Below are 19,884 nucleotides of genomic sequence, written 5' to 3' on the forward strand. Positions count from 1 at the left end.
TTATATAGAGCGCGAGATCCAGCGGTACTGAGGATAGCCTCTAGATCATACAGTATACCAGGCAGGTCTGAACAGGATTCATGAGGATACTGTAGCTGAAGCGGTTTGTCCCATCTGTAATCAAGGGACGCATGAAACACAACACCTTTTCGCTTGCCCAATCAAACCCTCCTCTCACCACCAGATGACTCTGAATGCATCCCATCTTACTCGCAGGGGAGCCACCGTAGTGCAATGGTTAGCATGCCTGCCTTGCATACACAAGGTCGTGGGTTCGATTTCTGCTTCGACCGAACACCAAAAAAGTTTTTCAGCGGTGGATTATCCCACCTCAGTAATGCTGGTGACCCACCGTGGTGCAATGGTTAGCATGCCCGCCTTGCATACACAAGGTCGTGGGTTCGATTCCTGCTTCGACCGAACACCAAACAGTTTTTCAGCGGTGGATTATCCCACCTCAGTAATGCTGCTGACACTTCTGAGGGTTTCAAAGCTTTTCTAAGTGGTTTCACTGAAATGTGGAACGCCGTTCGGACTCGGCTATAAAAAGGAGGTCCCTTGTCATTGAGCTTAACATGGAATCGGGCAGCACTCAGTGATAAGAGAGAAGTTCACCAATGTGGTATCACAATGGACTGAATAGTCTAAGTGAGCCTGATACATCGGGCTGTCACCTAACCTAATGCTGGTGACATTTCTGAATGTTTCAAAGCTTCTCTAAGTGGTTTCACTGCAATGTGGAACGCCGTTCGGACTCGGCTATAGAAAGGAGGTCCCTTGTCATTGAGCTTAACATGGAATCCGGTAACACTCAGTGATAAGAGAGAAGTTCACCAATGTGGTATCACAATGGACTGAATAGTCTAAGTGAACCTGATACATCGGGCTGCCACCTACCTAACCTAACCTATCTTAGTCGCAGAGTTCCTCGATCTGGATGCAAGCTAATGTATCAACATCACAACTCGAAATGGCTGATAACACAACAACAACCATCGTCGGCGCTTGAGTTAGTCAAACGAAGGTGTAAATTTTCAGCTGAACTCTTTTTCAAGAAAATTCGATAATTTTGTTTGTTCACAAACTGCTATATTTGAAACTACTTCTCATCAGAGAAGACCAAATTCAAATCCAAATTCCAGTCCATTGTCACCACCCACCTTCCACCATGGAATGGGTGTACACTAACGTTGTCACTCCGTTGACAAGCATGGATCGTATATTGGTCTTAAATCCTATAAATAAAATATAATCTTGGTAGTGGTAATATTCATAGTCGATCCAACGATCGTTGTTTAAACAAATTTCTCTTTAAAAAATTTCACACAATGCTCGAAGTCTATGTTCTTGATATTTGACATCTGGCATTTTTATGGAAAATCGAATTGAAAATTTTAAAAAATCTGCAATCGATTAAATCTCCTTTTGTTCTTAAAAATTAATTAAAATATGGTGTTCGGCTAAATACAAAAAAGTTGTTAAATTTAGCTGCAAAATTGCTAATAGGGTAACACTGTTCATAACAATGCTGCTTTCTCTTATACAGAGTCATTCATTCACTTACACACACTCACACACATTTTTGTTCTAAGAGGACATCTATCATAATGAGTTTTCTATTATGTCAAAATGAATGACAGCATTATCGCTGTCACTCCCTCATTGTCATTTTGCGTGTGTGAGTGTGTGTGTATGGGTGGATGTTTGTGATTGTCATCTATCAAAGTCGGCCTGCCTTGTGCACAGCCTATCTGTGTCAATGCATTTGTCAGAACCATCCATCCATACAGACACACTTACACACACACACACATATTGTATGTGTGCCCAACAATTTTCTCAATTTCCCTTTTGTGATTTATTGATCTATTTTGCGCAATGTTCAATAAAGGGTCATTATGTCGTCAAAATTGTTGTAGTTGTTGCTGTTGCTATTGGTGTCTTGTTTGCAACAACAACAACAACAATAGCAACACAATACAAAGTCAGCTGACATCAATTTTTTGAATGAAAGAATTTGCAAATTCAAGAGTATAATTGGAAAATGCCAAAGGCCAAACACAGTGATGCCTTTTGGGCTTTGTTTGAACTTGCGTTTGAGTTGCAAAATGTGGAAAGTGACAAATGATGAGTATTTCCATTATGTAATTAATGTGTGACTTCATATTGCCATGGTCTTAGCTAGAGGTGTGCGCGTGATACGGGTGATTCACACGTGAATCATGTGAGTCGTGAACAAAATCCAAAGCAACTCTCGTGAACGTGCGTGAATGGGACTAAAATAAATATGTCGTGCGTGAGAAATAAAATAGGTTCGTGAATGTGCGTGAACACAATTTCTGCAAAATCACGCTCACAAAAAAATTAAGATTTAATTCATACTCGTATGTTAACTGAAATTAGTTTAGCTCTCGAACTACATTCTATTTTTGAATTTTATTAGCTTTAATGATTTCCGCTTGGAAATTGTCGTGAGTCTCGTGAATTTATCGTAAATCACGCGAATTTTCGTGAATCGTGCGTGAGTTCTTAAAAGTAGTTCATGCGTGACTATGCGTGAGTACTTGTTTTCATTTCGTGAATGTGCGTGAGTGGGATCAGCTGCCACACGTATCGTGCGTGAGCGTGCGTCAATAAACATTTTGCTTCGTGAATGTGCGTGAGTGTGAGAGAAATTTCAGTCACGCGCACACCTCTAGTATTAGCTAATGGAATGGAATGGACAACAATGATCAAATAGTGAACCTTGTGATCTTCGGTAATGAGTTTTTCATCATATTACAATGTTGTAGGGTCAATTATTAGCGTTCGCCTTTCCATCCGTTGCAAAAGCACATTACTCGTAATGACCTGGTAATGACAAAGTGTCCAAACATACCACGTCAAGCAAACCGTTAAACATGTATTGGGAAGACTGATGGTATGGGGATGGTGACACACTTTACCGCTTGCTAATAATATGGAATCATGAAACAAGGAGACTGATATGTCGCAATCAACATTTGTCAATATTTTATTTCTATAGAAAATTTTGTCAACATTTTATTTCTATAGAAAATTTTGTCAAAATATTATTTCTATAGAAAATTTTGTCAAAAGATTAATAGATAATTTTGTCAAAATTTTATTTCTATAGAAAAATTTTCCAACATTTTGTTTTTATAGAAAATTTTGTCAAAAATTTATGCCGGTAGAAAATTTTGTAAAAATTTTATATCTATAGAAAATTTTTTGTTTTGTTTTGTTATTGTTGGTTTTGTTCTTTAAGCATTGTTGTTGTTTTTTTATTTCAGCTTAAAACCATACATTGACTAAACTACAAGAGTAGCTTAACCAACATAGGAAAAGAATGTTTGTCAAATTTATTTGGGCAAAGCCCTATAGACTGCAAGATGGTTGGATGGACGCACGTTTCGGAATTACCACATTCCTCATCAGCATCCTCTACTTGCAGCAAAACTATCAACCAATTATCAGAATAAATTCAGGCAGTTTATTAAACCCAACAAAAACCACACTTGAACCCTCCGAAAAAAGGTTTTACATTGATAGCCGGCTTATGCCGAAATAAATTCGAAACAAACATATCTCTTTTCCTATGCCACTGTCAAATCATCGATTTGAATTCACATGGCTGGGTTTATTTTGAGCGTGCCTCCTCTTCTTTTTCCATTTGTTTTGTTTTGTTATTGTTGGTTTTGTTCTTTAAGCATTGTTGTTGTTTTTTTATTTCACCCACAATAACAAAACAAAACAAATGGAAAAAGAAGAGGAGGCACGCTCAAAATAAACCCAGCCATGTGAATTCAAATCGATGATTTGACAGTGGCATAGGAAAAGAGATATGTTTGTTTCGAATTTATTTCGGCATAAGCCGGCTATCAATGTAAAACCTTTTTTCGGAGGGTTCAAGTGTGGTTTTTGTTGGGTTTAATAAACTGCCTGAATTTATTCTGATAATTGGTTGATAGTTTTGCTGCAAGTAGAGGATGCTGATGAGGAATGTGGTAATTCCGAAACGTGCGTCCATCCAACCATCTTGCAGTCTATAGGGCTTTGCCCAAATAAATTTGACAAACATTCTTTTCCTCTGTTGGTTAAGCTACTCTTGTAGTTTAGTCAATGTATGGTTTTAAGCTGAAATAAAAAAAATAACAACAATGCTTAAAGAACAAAACCAACAATAACAAAACAAAACAAATGGAAAATTTTATTTCTATAGAAAACTTTGTTAAAATTTTGTCAAAAGAAAATTTTAATTCTATAGAAAATTTTGTCCAATCTTTATTTTCATAGAAAATTTTAGTTCTATAGAAAATGTTGCCACAATTTTATTTTTATAGAAAATTTTGTTAAAATTTTATTTCTATTGAACATTTTTTCAAAATTTTTGTTTCTTTAGAAATTTTTGTCAAAATTTTATTTCTGTAAAAAATTTTCCAAAATTTTTATTTCTATAGAGAATTGTGTCAAAATTTGATTTCTATATAAAATTTTGTCAAAATGTTATTTCTATAGAAAATTTCGTCAATACTTTATTTCTATAGAAAATTTTGTCAAAATTTTATTTCTATAGAAAATTTTGTCAACATTTTATTTTTATAGAAAATTTTGTCAAACATTTATTTTGGTAGAAAATTTTGTAAAAAATTTATTTCTATAGAAAATTTTGTTAAAATTTTATTTCTGTAGAAAACTTTGTTAAAATGTTGTCAAAAGAAAATTTTAATTCTATAAAAAACTTTGTCCAATCTTTATTTTCATAGAAAATTTTAGTTCTATAGAAAATGTTGTCACAATTTTATTTTTATAGCAAATGTTGTTAAAGTTTTATTTCTATTAAATATTTTGTCAAAATTTTTGTTTCTTTAGAAAATTTTGTCAAAATTTTATTTCTGTAAAAAATTTTCTAAAAATTTTATTTTTATAGAGAATTGTGTCAAAATTTGATTTCTATGGAAAATTTTGTCACAATTTTTTTCTATAGAAAATTTCGTCAAAACTTTATTTCTGTAGAAAATTTTATCAAAATATTATTTTTATGGAGAGTTTTGTTAAAATAATATTTCTATTGAAAATTTTATCAAAATTTTATTATATTATTTCTGTAAAAATTTTTCTAAAAATTTTTTTTCAATATATAATTGTGTCAAAATTTTATTTCTATAGAAAATTTTGTCAACATTTTATTTTTATAGAAAATTTTGTCAAAAATTTATTTCGGTAGAAGATTTTGTAAAAATTTTATTTCTACAGAAAATTTTGTTAAAATTTTAATTCTATAGAAAACTTTGTTAAAATTTTGTCAAAGAAAATTTTAATTCTATAGAAAATTTTGTCCAATCTTTATTTTCATAGAAAATTTTAGTGCTATAGAAAATGTTGTCACAATTTTATTTTTATAGAAAATTTTGTGAAAATTGTATTTCTATAGAAAATTTTGTCAAAATTTCATTTCTGTAGAAAATTTTATCTAAATATTATTTTTATTGAGAGTTTTGTTAAAATAATATTTCTATAGAAAGTTTTATCAAAATTTTATTTCTATAGAAAATTTTATCAAAATATTATTTTTACAGAGAATTTTGTCAAAATTTTATTTCTGTAGAAAATTTTGCCAAAATTTAATTTCTATAGAAAATTTTGCCAAACATTTATTTCTATAGAATATTTTGTCAAAATTTTATTTCCATAGAAAATGTTGTTAAAATTATATTTCTTTAGAAAATTTTATCAACATTTTTTATTTCTCTAGAAAATTTTATCAAAATATTATTTTTATAGAAAATTTTGTCAAAATTTTATTTCTATAGAATATTTTGTCAAAATTTTATTTCTTTAGAAAATGTTGTCAAAATCTTATTCCTATAGATTATTTTGTCAAATATTTTACCAAAATCAAATATTTTGTCAAAATTTTATTCCTATAGAACATTTTGTCAAAATTTTATTTCCATGGAAAATGTTGTTAAAATTCCTATGGACTATTTTGTCAAAATTTTATTCTTATAGAATATTTTGTCAAAACTTTACTTTTCTATAGACTATTTGGTTAAAACTTTATTTTTCTATAGAAATTTTTGTTTCTTTAGAAAATTTTGTCAAAATTTTATTTCTGACGAAAATTTTCTAAAAATTTTATTTTCATAGAAAATTTTGTCAAAATTTTATTTATATAGAAAATTTTGTTAAAATTTTATTTCTGTAGAAACTTTTCCCAAAAATAGTATTTCCATAGAAAATTTTGTCAAAATTTTATTTCTTTAGAAAATTTTGTTAATATCTTATTCCTATAGAATATTTTGTCAAAACCTTATTATACCCTTCACCACTACTGTGGTACAGGGTATAATAAGTTTGAGCATTTGTATGTAATGCCAAGAAGGTTATGTCAGAGACCCATGGTTTAGTATACCGATCGTCTTAGAATTGAATTATGAGTCGATTTAGCTATGTCCGTCTGTCTGTCTGTCTGTCTGTCTGTCTGTCTGTCTGTTCATGTATTTTTGTGTCAAAGTACAGGTCGCAGTTTATGCCGATAGTCCTCAAATTTGGCATAGGGCCTGTTTTTGGGACAAAGACAATTGCTATTGATTTTTGAAAAAATTTGGGGGGAGAGTATAAATATGATGTCATATGCTTGTCATAGAGAGACAATTCAATATTTCATCTGAGTACCAAGCATTGAAAGAAATTCACCATTTCCCTTAAATAGTCCTCAACATCTCTGAATGTATTTGGGTTGAAGTTTGGTGGTCATTAAAATCACATATCGCTTATTGCACTACTTACCACTGCCACTATCATATGATTTGGTGGTGGAACTGCTTGTGTTCGAACGTTTAATCTCTCGGCGACCCATGTTGCTACTTGATGTTCCTGTTCCTGGCGATACAATGTAATGCAATTGAGAATGTTGTTGCTGATGATGATGATGGTGATGCTGACGGTTGTGTTGGTGTTGCTGTTGCTGCTGCAGTAAAGTTAGATCCCTTTGGTGGTGATGTTGTGAGGTCTTGTGATGGTGTCTCTGATGATGATGTTGGTGGTGCTGATAATGATATATACTCTTGGGTGAATTATTAGCTGACGCAGAGGAGCCTGTTGCCACACCACAATCAGCTAAAGTATTCTCCTTCGACGATGTTGGTGGCCAAGCAGCACTTGATGCTGCTGCTAAAGCTACAGCTGTTGTTGTGGCCAGCGAGGGTGCGGACAGAGACTTTAGTGTATAGGAATCGTCGAATACCAAAGGTTTCGGTGGGAATTCAAAGTAATTTATTTGTAATTGATTGATGTGTGGATGTGGATTATTGCCTGGTATTGAGGAGGATAATGTGGCTGATGCTCCCTGCGAGTCAACCTCGTTGCCTAGGAATGCTGTGGTAGCGGTTTTTGGTTCGGTGGTTTTGTTTCTACTGGTGTTGGTGACTGTGGTGGCTGCTTGTGTGGTTGTCTGGCATACACAATGGGGTGTGGGAGGTGGTGGTCCTGGACAAGCGTTTATGGTACTGCTACTGCTGGTGCTGCTATTGTTGCCTTGGCCCGAAAATGACGGTTTGCGTAGTGATGTGTGTCTTAACCCTTTGACAGGGTGTAATGGATACTATCGGCCGGCAATACGAACCCAATCACGATTTTCACTATTATACCAAATACCTGGAAATAAATGAAGAACATTATTGAATTAGATAATTTAGAATTATTTGTTGTTTGTTCATGGGGAACGCAAGATATTTTTAAATGAATTTAAATATTTTTGAAAGATTAATGGATTAATGGAATTATAGGTGTTTTGGTAGATTTTGAAAAACATTCCTTTCCAGCTAATAGATACTTAAATTTTCTAGAGAATTAAAATTTTGACAACATTTTCTATAGAAATAACATTTTTACAAGCTTTGCTATAGAAATAAAACTTTGACAACATTTTCTGTGGTTACAAAATTTTGACAACATTTTCTATAAAAATAAAATATTGACAAAATTTTCTATAGAAATAAAATTTTGACATTTTGAAATAAAATTTTGGACAAAATTTTCTATAGAAAGAACATTTTGACAAAATTTTCTATAGAAATAAAATTTTGACAAAATTTTCTACAGAAAGAAAATTTTGAAAAAATTTTCTATAGAAACACAATTTTGACGAAGTTTTCTATAGAAATAAAATTTTGACAAAATTTTCTATAGAAACACAATTTTGACGAAATTTTCTATAGAACTAAAATTTTGACAAAATAAAATTTTGACAAAATTTCTATAGATATAAAATTTTGACAACATTTTCTATAGATATAACATTTTTGACAAAATTTTCTATAAAAAGAAAATTTTGACAAAATTTTCTATAGAAATAAAGTTTTGACAAAAATTTCTACAGAAATAAAATTTTGACAAAATTTTCTATAAAAATAAAATTTTGACGAACTTTTTTATAGAAATAAAATTTTGACAAAATTTTCTATAAAAGTAAAATTTTGATAAAATATTCTATAAAAAAATTAAAAAATTGTCTATTGAATTAATATTTTGAAAAAAAATTTATGGAATTAAAATTTTGAGAAAATATTCTATAGAATTAAAATTTTGACAACATTTTCTATAGAAATAAAATTCTGACAAAAATTTCTATAGAAATAAAATATTGACACAATTTTCTATTGAAATAAAATTTTGTTAATAAAATAAAATGAAATAAAATGTTTGACAAAATTTTCTATGGAAAGAAAATTTTGACGAAATTTTCAACAGAATTAAAATTTTGACAAAATTTTCTATAGAAATAAAATTTTGACAAATTTTCTATAGAAATAAAATTTTGACAATATTTTCTATAGAAATAAAATTTTGACAAAGTTTTCTATAGAAATAAAATATTCACAAAATTTTCCATAGAAATAAAAATATGACAACATTTTCTGTGGTAACAAAATTTTGACAACATTTTCTACAGAAATAAAATTTTGACAAAATTTTCTAAAGAATTAAAATTTTGACAAAATTTTCTATAGAAATAAAATTTTGACAAAATTTTCTATAGAAACAAAATTTTGACAAAATTTTCTATAGAAACTAAATTTTGACAAAATTTTCTATAGAAATTAAATTTTGACAAAAATTTATATAGAAATTAAATTTTGACAAAAGTTTCTATAGAAAGAACATTTTGGCAAAACTTTCTATAGAAAGAAAATTTTGACAAAATTTTCTATAGAAAGATAATGTTGAAAAAATTTTATATAGAAAGAAAATTTTGACAATGTTTTCTATAGAAATAAAATTTTGACAACATTTTCTATAGAAATAAAATTTTGACAAAATTTTCTATAGAAATAAAATTTTGACAAAATTTTCTATAAAAGTAAAATTTTGACACAATTTTCTATAAAAATAAAATTTTGACAAAATTTTCTATAACATAGAAATAAAATTTTGACAATATTTTCTAAAGAAATAAAATTTTTGACAAAATTTTCTATGGAAAGAAAATTTTGCCAAATTTTATATAGAAATAAAATTTTGACAAAATATTCTATAAATTTTTTTTTTCTTACAAAATTTTCTATAGAAATAAAATTTTGACGAAATTTTCTATAGAAATAAAATGTTGACAAAATGTTCTATAGAAATAAATATTTGACAAAATTTTCTATAGAAATAAAATTTTGACAAAATTTTCTATATAAAAATTACAAAATTTTCTATAGAATTAAAATTTTGAAAAAAAATTTATGGAATTAAAATTTTGAGAAAATTTTCCATAGCATTAAAATGTTGACAAAATTTTCTATAGAAATGAAATTTTGACGAAATTTTCTATAGAAATAAGATTGTGACAAATTTTCTATAAAAGTAAAATTTTGAAAAAATTTTCTATATAAAAAATTACAAAATTTGCTATTGAATTGAAATTTGGAAACGAATTTTTATGGAATTAAAATTTTGACGAAATTTTCTATAGAAATAAAAGTTTGACAAAATTTTCTATAAAAGTATAATTTTGACAAAAATTTTCTATAAAAAAATACAAAATTGTCTATTGAATTAAAATTGTGAAAAAAATTATGGAAATAAAATTTATTTTTTATGGAATTTAAAATTTATATAGTACTAGCGTAACCCGGCCCGCTTCGCTGCGCCTTCCGAAGCGTATTTGGAGGAACATTTTGCGTTAACTTAGTCAACTATATCCTTCGTGCTGAAAACAAATTCGAAAAGATTTGAATTCTTTTAAACAAATCGGACTACTTGATTTTTCGTTTATAGGTATAAATACGGCGGGAGAGGGTGTACCCTTTCCTCCAAATTTTTTTAATAATGTTCTGTATTCAAGTAGTTGGACAATCTTCTATATTTTTTGTAAATTTTAAGTGTGGTTTGTCAAGGAAAGATATCCTTTTCCTCAACAAATCTGAAAATTAAGCACTATATTATCCAATAAATCGGAAAAAGCAAACGTAGTAAAAAATTTTATCACATTAACATTTGCTAAAATGTTGGAAAATGATGTACCCTATACGTTGGCTACCAATTTCATGTAAATTTAAGTTCTTTACTAAAAAGAAGTGTGGCAGAAGCCTGTGCAAAAATCATAAAATTATGTACCGAGTTCCCATTTATGGACAACCCTCTACTTTCAATTTAAGAAAAAAAAAAAAACGGACAAAAGGGCGCCCTCCCCACCTTCGCACCACTCCGACCTGATATCGGACTATCACGTACCCTATATTAATTTCGCAACTACTCAATGGTCCCTATAAATTCTATGGAAGTAAATCGACTAAGTTTATTTCAATTTTCCCCTCCCCCAACCAGATATCGAAAAATCATATACTAATTTAAAAATCATGTATAAATTTAATCACCTCCTCCCACGTTCCCTGTAAATTTCAAGTAGATCGGCGATGTTTAAATTTTGCTCTATTGTTTTAAAGGGACGTCACTTTCCCCGATACAATATCGACAAACACCGTAGTGAATAGCACCCCTAACCTTCCCTGAAAATTCTTAAAACTTTCCTTCAAGTGTGGGGCAAGGAAGGTTGCCTCTTCGTTCATAACCTTCCCCCACTGCTTTTGTAAATTTCAAGAAAACTTAATTTTTTTTTGCAGTTTTAGAGGAGGACCTCCTCCCCAACCAAATATCGAAAAGTGATGTAGCGTATCTTTTGTAAACGTCCCAGAAAATGTCAAACAAATTATAAGCCTAAAGGGGCGGCCTCTCTTCCGTCCAAATATCACAAAATCAGGTATCAACTATTAATATCGTAACCTCTCCCCAGTCCTCAAGTAATTCGGTAAAGTTTAATTGTTTCTCTGTATGTACTTAAGAGAAGCGGATGTCTCCCTATGCCCTTTAATTTTTATTAAAAAATCAGGAACCTGATATAAATTTCATAACCCGTTTTTTCCGTAAAATTTCAGTCGGGGGAGTTTAGTTTTGTTTGTACTTTCAAAAAAAAAAAAAAAATCGGGCAAAGGGGAGGTCCCCCTCCCCGACCAAATACCGAAAAATAATGTAGCGGGTTTTTGTCTAGATGCCAACCCCAACATTCAATGAAAATTTCAAGCAAATCGCATAATTTTGTTCCAAGTTTCAAAAAGTATGGCAAGGGGGAGGTCCCCCTCCCCATCCACATATGAAATCATCAGGTACCCCATATTAATTCCATAACCTCACCACATGTTTTCTATAAATCTCAGATAATTTAGAGAATTTTAGTTTTTTCACTGTACTTTAAAAAAGTCGAACAAAGGGGAGGCCCCCCTCCGCCGCCAAATATCGAAATAAAAAGTAGCGGATCTTTGTCTAGATGCCAACCCCAATCTTCAATGAAAATTTCAAGCAAATCGGTCAACTTTGGTCTAATTTTCAAAAAGTCGGACAAAGGGGAGGTTCCTCTCCGCGACCATATGTCAAAAAATGAGGTACCCTATTTTCAGCACATGAGTGCCCCCCACGATCTCTGAAAGTTTCAAGTAAATCGGTTCAGCCGTTTTCGCGCCAACCCGGAACATACAAATAAACAAACAAACAAATAAACAAACATAATTTGAATTTTATATATATAGATATAATATAATAATTCCGAGACCAACTTTGGCATGTTTATTGGCTCTTAGTGTCATTACTTACCAACTTTGAGCCGAATCGGATAAACCAATTATGCAAAATCCTCAAAATAATATAAGTTTATATTTGAAGATTTTTTCTTTACTCCAAGATTTAAATATCTCAGATACTTTTTTTTACCTCAAGAACATACGATTTTAACTGAGGGACGCAAATTTTAAAAGTTCGTTGTCTCAAGATAATGACAAAAACGTTAAAAGCTAAAATTATGAATTTTCTTTTAAAGTAAAATTTGATAATTTTCAAGAAAATTTTCTTTAATAAATTGCAATGTTTTGCCGTTGCTTAGTCTTCCAAACATGTATGACCAACATTGTTTGCCGTCTAGGCGGTCAGTTAGATTAAATAATGTTTTGCAGAATGTCCCTTCAACAACCATCCCTCCTTCAATCCTGGCAGTGAATTGAATGCCATTCACCATAATTTGAACATTCCCATTGTGGAATCGAACGTTAGGAAATCTAAAAGTATGTCATAGTGAAACAAGACTAATCGCATTATGTTGCCGGTTGGATGCTTCGTTGCTGTTTTATTTCACTTCACTTCACTCAGCTCAGAGAGTTTAGATGGTTTTTTTCCTTCATGGTTATTCTTGGGCTATTTGCCCGACAAGGGACTAACACTAGCTGTTGTTGGCACGTGAAGTAGATCTGAGCACATTGACTCAGTGGATATGACGAATACGTTCATAATGGTGGACGTTAAGACCCAGTGGAATATTGGTTTGTGGGTGTGCCTAGTTAGTTGTGGTTGTAATGGTCATGTACAGTTATTTTATGAGGATACCACCGAATAGTTTCCCACAATGCCTGTTAATAGGTTTCGGTAGGTTAGTTGGTGTGATTAGGCAGTTAAAGAAAATGTGTAAGTAATTTAATTCTTTCATGCCCAATGTTGCCTATAGGAATATTGTGCTTATATGCTTCTCAGTCCTGTTATTTTGATTTGTTCGGCATGCGATGTTTTGCATTATGTGAAGAACCAGGATAGCAAGGACTTTGATTTTTTTTCATTTCATGTGTGAGTCAAAACTAACATATGTAGCGCATAAAAAATTTTTAGACCCATGCATTTTAATTCGGGCATAAGAGGGTTAAGAAGAACAAGTATATACGGACGTAAGTTCGGCCAGGCCGAATCTTATGTACACTCCACCATGGTTTGCGTAGAAACTTCTACTTAATAATTACTTGGGTTGCAGTAATACTTACCGCTGGCAAGGTATCTTAGAACTCCCTAACATCGTCTTCTAAATTGGAAGTTAGTCCATACAGGGTATATATTAGACAAAAAAAGGCAGATTAAAAAGCTATATGAATCAGTATGAATTTTTGCGCGATTAAAGAGAGGCAAAAGTGAAATATCAGTTTGTATGGGGGCTATATATAATTATGAACCAATATGGTCCTATATTTGTGTGATTAGTACAAAATTTTAGGAAGATCAAATGAAATTTGCTTATTCAGGAAGAAGTAAAACCTGGAGATCGGCTTATCTGGGCGCTATACATAACTATGTACTGTTTGGAATGTTTTTTAGCGACCATATACTAGGTTAGGTTACGTTAGGTGTTATCACAATGGACTGAATAGTCTAAGTGAACCTGAATCTTAATCGGGCTGCCACTTTAATCTAACCTAGGTTAGGTGTCAGCCCGAGGTATCAGGCTCACTTAGACTATTCAGTCCATTGTGATACCACATTGGTGAACTTCTCTCTTATCACTGAGTCTTGTCCGATTCCATGTTAAGCTCATTGACAAGGGACCTCCCTTTTATAGCCGAGTCGGCGTTCCATATTGCAGTGAAACTTAGAGAAGCTTTGAAATTATCAGAAATGTCACCAGCATTACTGAGGTGGGATAATTCACCGCTGAAAAACTTTTTGGTGTTCGGTCGAAGCAAGAATCGAACCCACGACCTTGTGTATAAAAGGCAGGTATGCTAACCATTGCACCACGGTGACTCCCATATACTAACACAATAGAACCAAATTTCAGCCGAATTGGATGAAATTTGCGCCTCCAAGAAATGTGCTCTGCCAAGAGGCTCCCGAGGTCAAATCTGGGGATCGATTTATATAGGGGCTATATATAATTATATATCGATATGGATACGTTTTTGCGTGGTTGTTAGTGGCCAAATACTTACACAACATAGAACATTTCAAGCGAATCGTATGAAATTTGCTCCCCCAAGAGGCTGCGAAAGCCAAATCTGGGAATCGGTTTATATGGGGGCTATATATAAGTATGGACCTATATGGACCAATTGTTGCATGGTTGTTAGAGACCATATACTAACACCACCTACCAAGTTTCAACTGAATCGGATGAATTGTGCCCCTCCAAGAAGCTCCGACAGCCAAATGTGGGGATCGGTTTGTATGGGGGCTATATATAATTATGGACCTATATGGACTAATTTTTTTATAGTTGTTAGAATATACTAACACCACGTACCAAAATTCAACCGGATCGGATGAATTTTACTCCCCAGATTTGACTCCGCACGCCAAACCTGGGGAGCAAAATCGCTTTATATGGGGGCTATACGTAAAAGTGTTTTGATATGGGCCATTTGCAATACCATCCGACCTAAACGAATAAAATATAATTATGCCAAGTTTCAAGTCGATAGCTTGTTTCGTTCGGAAGTTAGCGTGATTTCAACAGACGGACGGACGGACATGCTTAGATCGACTCAGAATTTCAGATTTCTATAGGAATTTAACGTATTCAATATCAAATTAAAACGAGCTGTACATGTTCTATGTTAACAGTGAGAAGAAAAAATTTCAATTTTGAAAAGTTATATGAGTTTGTTCTGAAAGCTTGGTTCTTGAATTGTGACCAAAATAACCGTACAAAAAGTATATACAGCAGTAAGATCGACCGGGCCGAATCTTAAATGCTCACCACCATGAATCAAATATAATAGTTTATTTTGAAAACTCATGGTTGTAGCGGGTTACTTGATAATACACTTAAAAAAAGTGAACTCTCTATTTCACTAAAGCCAATTTAACTTTATTTTAGTTCATAGAAATATTATGTTTGGAGAAAGTTTTCTTTACTCTAATAATTTTTTGTGTACGTTAGTTAAATTAACTAAACCCGAGGAAAAAAATATACTCAAATGAAGCATAAAGATTAACTAAATTTGTGTCTTCCACAAAATAGTTCAGAATTTCTTTAAAATTGTAAATTTTACCAAAAATGCGTCCATCATGAACTTCGTATGTCACTTAAGACATTCTTGCAATTTTGAACTCCAAGTTTTTTCTTCACACTACAAAATTGTCTTTAACAAGTGAAAAAACTTAGTTATGTCTAATAAATGTTCTTGTATTTGTCGAAAAATAATTACTTATTTTTATGACATTGGTGTGATGCCAACGTTTGTAATATTGTTTAGTTAAAATTTTTTACAAATATTCAAAATTTTCTAAAATTAACCGAAAGTTTTCTTCCTGGTTGGTTCACTGTTTTTTCAGTGTATATAGCATTTTAGGGGGTTTGATGAAAAATCTTCTCTAGTACGCTTCCCGAAGAAAAAAATGAAAGATTCTACCTATGAAGACCAGCTCAGATTCTGGATTTATGAGAACCAATTTTGTTTGAGTTTTACAGAAATCATAAACATATCGTGCATACGATAAAATAACGCCTTGATTTTAAGTCCTAGAAATAAATTCGGGAGTTATGCCGACATAAGGCCAATACTCACCACCTCTTAATGTGCCTCAAATACCTCTAGAATTCCACTTTCAGACGAATTGGTGAAAACTACGAATTCTAGAAGCCCAAGAAGTAAAATCGAGAGGTCAGTCTATATAGGGGCTATACGAAAACATAGACCGATACGGACCATTTTCGACACACCTCTTTATGGTCCTAAGATACGTCTATATTTCTAATTTCCGGCAATTTGGATAAAAACTACGAATTCTAAAAGCCCAAGAAATAAATTCGGGAGATCGGTCTATATGGGAGCTATACCAACATACCTATTTGTGATCTTAAAATACATCTAGATTTGCAATTTCAAGCAAATCGGCTAGAAAATATAGTCTTTAGACGCCCAAGAAATAAAATCGAGAGATCGGTCTATATGGGGGTTATACCAAAAAATGGACCGATATACCTCAAAATCGGCACACATATTTGGGGTCCCAAAATACCACCAGATTTCCAATTTCAGGCAAATTGGGTAAACTTTCAGGCATATTGGGTAGGAACAGTTTCTAAGGTACAGTTTCTAGAAGCCCAAGAAACAAAATCGAGAGATCGGTCTATATGGGGGCTATACCAAAACCATGGACCGATATACCTCAATTTCGGCACACATATTTGGGGTCTCAAAATACCTCCAGATTTCCAATTTCAGGCAAATCGGGTAGGAAATACAGTTTCTAGAAGCCCAAGAAGCAAAATCGGGAGATCGGTCTATATGGGGGCTATACCAAACCATGGACCGATACGAACCATTTTCGACACACCTCTTTAAGGTCCCCAAATACTTCTAAATTTCCAATTTCAGGCAAATTGGATAGTAAATACAGTTTCTAGAAGCCCAAGAAACAAAATCGGGAGATCGGTTTATATGGGGGCTATACCAAAACATGGACCAAGACGGACCATTTTCGACACACCTCTTTGTGATCCTAAAATATCTCTAGATTTTCAATTTCAGGCTAATCGGACAAAAACTACGTTTTTTTATGGGGACTATATCAAAACTTGGACCGATATAGCCCATCTTCGAACTTGACCTGCCTGCAACCAAAAAACGAATCTGTCCCAAATAGCGCATTTATTGAAGGCTGTAGCATGATTAGAACAGACAGACAGACGGACGGACGGACATCGTCTTAGGATTTCTCCCTGATCAAGAATATATATACTTTATATAGTCGGAAGTCGATATTTCGATGTGTTACACGCGGAATGACAAACTTACCATTCTATGGTGGTGGGTATAAAAATAGAGTCAATTTGGCCTATAATATGTGGCAAAGTGTGAGAAAACAAAAGCAAAACATAATGTGGGATAATATAAGCTATAGTTTTTTATAAATGTTCATTTACTGGACAGTAAAGGGTGATACGGTCAAAATTTGGGAAAACGCGTGTAAATCGATGAAATCGTTTATTTAAAAGATCAAATTAAATTTCTTTTTCAACTTCAATTAGTATAAAATTCAGGAAAAATATTCAGGTAGGCTTTCGCTTTTCCAAATCCGAATTGCAGGGCCTCACGCTTGACACCTGCCATCAGATTTTGTACAGCCACCTTGTCCACCTTCTTCGCCGCAGAAAGCCAGTTTGCCTTGAACTGCTGCTCGTCCTTAGCAGTTTTTTTGGTCTTCTTTAGGTTCCGCTTGACAATAGCCCAGTATTTCTCAATTGGGCGGAGCTCTGGCGTGTTGGGAGGGTTCTTGTCCTTGGGAACCACCTGCACGTTGTTGGCGGCGTACCACTCCATGGCCTTTTTACCGTAACGGCAAGATGCCAAATCCGGCCAAAACAGTACGGAACAACCGTGTTTCTTCAGGAAAGGCAGCAGACGTTTATTCAAACACTCTTTCACGTAAATTTCTTGGTTGACAGTCCCGGAAGCTATGAAAATGCTGCTTTTCAAGCCACAGGTACAGATGGCTTGCCAAACCAGATATTTCTTTGCGAACTTTGACATTTTTATGTGCTTGAAAATATCTGCTACCTTTCCCCTTCCTTTTGCCGTATAAAACTCCTGTCCCGGAAGCTGCTTGTAGTCGGCTTTGACGTAGGTTTAGTCGTCCATTACCACACAGTCAAACTTCGTCAGCATCGTCGTGTACAGCCTCCGGGATCGCGCTTTGACCGTCGTAATTTGTTTATCATCGCGATTTGGAGTCACTACATTCTTGTAAGTCGGTAGTCCGGCTCGTTTTTTGGCTCGATGCACGGTTGTAGACGATACTTATTTGCGGCATCTCGGAGAGAGAGGTTAGGGTTTCGCTTGAAACTACCGGCAACTCTCTTTGTCGTCTCAGCGGCTTCCGGTTTTCGATTTCCCCCCGATCCAGACTTCCTGGCTGTCGACAAACGTTCCCCAAACACTTTAATTACATTTGTAACGGTTTATTTGGCAACTTTTAGCGATTTTGCCAGCTTTGCGTGTGAGTAGCTCGGATTTTCGCGATGCGCGAGCAAAATTTTGATACGCTGCTCTTCTTGCTTGGACGGCATTTTGACAACTGAAGAGTGAATTCCAAAATCAAAATAGGAGCAACATTCTACACACACACACACCTTCAAAATGAGGGGTGTTCAGGTTTTTTAAATGCAAAATTGAAAGAAATACGTCAAGTTTATATTGACCAAATTTTGACCGTATCACCCTTTAGACAAATGTCCTGAAAATTGCGTATTTGCCCTAGGTTGTTTAAAAAGTTATACATTTTAGTACTCACCAATACTTTAAAATAATATCGAGAAATGAAACGAAACTAAGTGAAGATTTAGAGTTTTGTGTCATTTTCAAATGTCTTCTGTATTGAACATCGACAGTAAAAGGGTTAATAGATATAAGTTCTAGGAGCGATTTTTATAATAGTGTACAATTCAATATTCCCCTTATGCAATATCTTACGGGAAATATATTCCATTTTGCTTGAAGTTCCAAAACTATATCTCTTTCGGTTTGAAAGTTACTTCATTCCCTAAACGTCTGTAAATAATTATAGAGTTTAACCGAATTTTCATATTTCCACTGAATTCGAGCTTACTCTGGTCTCGATTGTATTGAATCAATCTATATAAGCCCTAGGCTCTTGGTTGCATGGAGTTAGAATAGCAACGAAAAGAACAGTAAATAACAAGCCATAAATTTGTCAAACCGACACTAAGGATTGTTGTTGTTGTTGTGGCTTCCATTCTGTTCACTTCCTTCACCATTTTGTTGCTTATGGGCCCTTATATCATTTCAAATTGCAAAAAGACGAGAAGAAGAACAAATAACACAAGTTCCAAGACAAAATATAATCTAAGAAAAAAATGTTAGGAAAAAGGATAGCCAAAGATAACATGGCAACACCTGAATATGTTGGTTGTAGTAGAAATTGGTAGTATGATAAAATATCTCTACTAAAGTCTGTATTATGTGCATGAGTGTGTATGTCTGTGCCTTGCGTATGTGTGTTTGTAAGGATGTAAAGCAAAAGAAAATAATCCCGGTGTTTGATATCAACTCAATTGTCCTTGTTGCTTTTACGAAATATCAGTAAAATCACACGAACTTAGGCAAAGAAATTTTGAACCAAAATGATTTCATTTGGAGTAGAGCTAAGTCGAGTGGCCCCAAAGAAATATTCAATTAGATTAGCTTAGGTTTTTTTTTTTTGGAGATGGGTCTTCTCAGAATGAAATGGAAATGCTTAGGTTGATGATATAAATATCATTGCTAATTGATTTGTTCTTGATACGCCCAAGTGCTGAGTGAAAGACAGTAGCTGCAATGCAAACCCAAAAAAATCTGGCGAATACACCATCCAGCAGATCCTGAAAATGATTGTCAACTCTAATAAAATGTCTTCCAACTGCTGCTCAGTTTAAGGTGTTAATATTTTTATCCCAAGGATGTTTCTATATAATAATGGTGATATTTACTTAAATGAAATGTATTTGCTTTCCTTCTATGTAATTTTCGGAAATTGCGGTTAATCCACAGAGATCTTAGTGTCTGCAGTTCACCTACAGATATCTTT

The 19,884-nt window shown here is 33.1% G+C and overlaps 1 protein-coding gene across 1 annotated transcript in view; it reads right to left on the reverse strand.

Annotated features, from left to right (window-relative positions):
* Positions 1-7,680, reverse strand: part of LOC142233506 (uncharacterized) — a 329,935-nt gene extending 322,255 nt beyond the window's left edge. Inside the window, exons 1-2 of the mRNA XM_075304468.1 lie at positions 7,660-7,680; positions 6,793-7,606 (exon numbers count right to left, since the gene is read on the reverse strand). Coding sequence (XP_075160583.1) covers positions 6,793-7,606; positions 7,660-7,680 — 835 coding nt within the window. The remainder of the gene's footprint in view (positions 1-6,792; positions 7,607-7,659) is intronic.
* Between the last annotated feature and the right edge of the window lie 12,204 nt (positions 7,681-19,884).

This window comes from Haematobia irritans, chromosome 1 (genome assembly GCF_050003625.1).
Source record: "Haematobia irritans isolate KBUSLIRL chromosome 1, ASM5000362v1, whole genome shotgun sequence".
NCBI lineage: Eukaryota > Metazoa > Arthropoda > Insecta > Diptera > Muscidae > Haematobia > Haematobia irritans.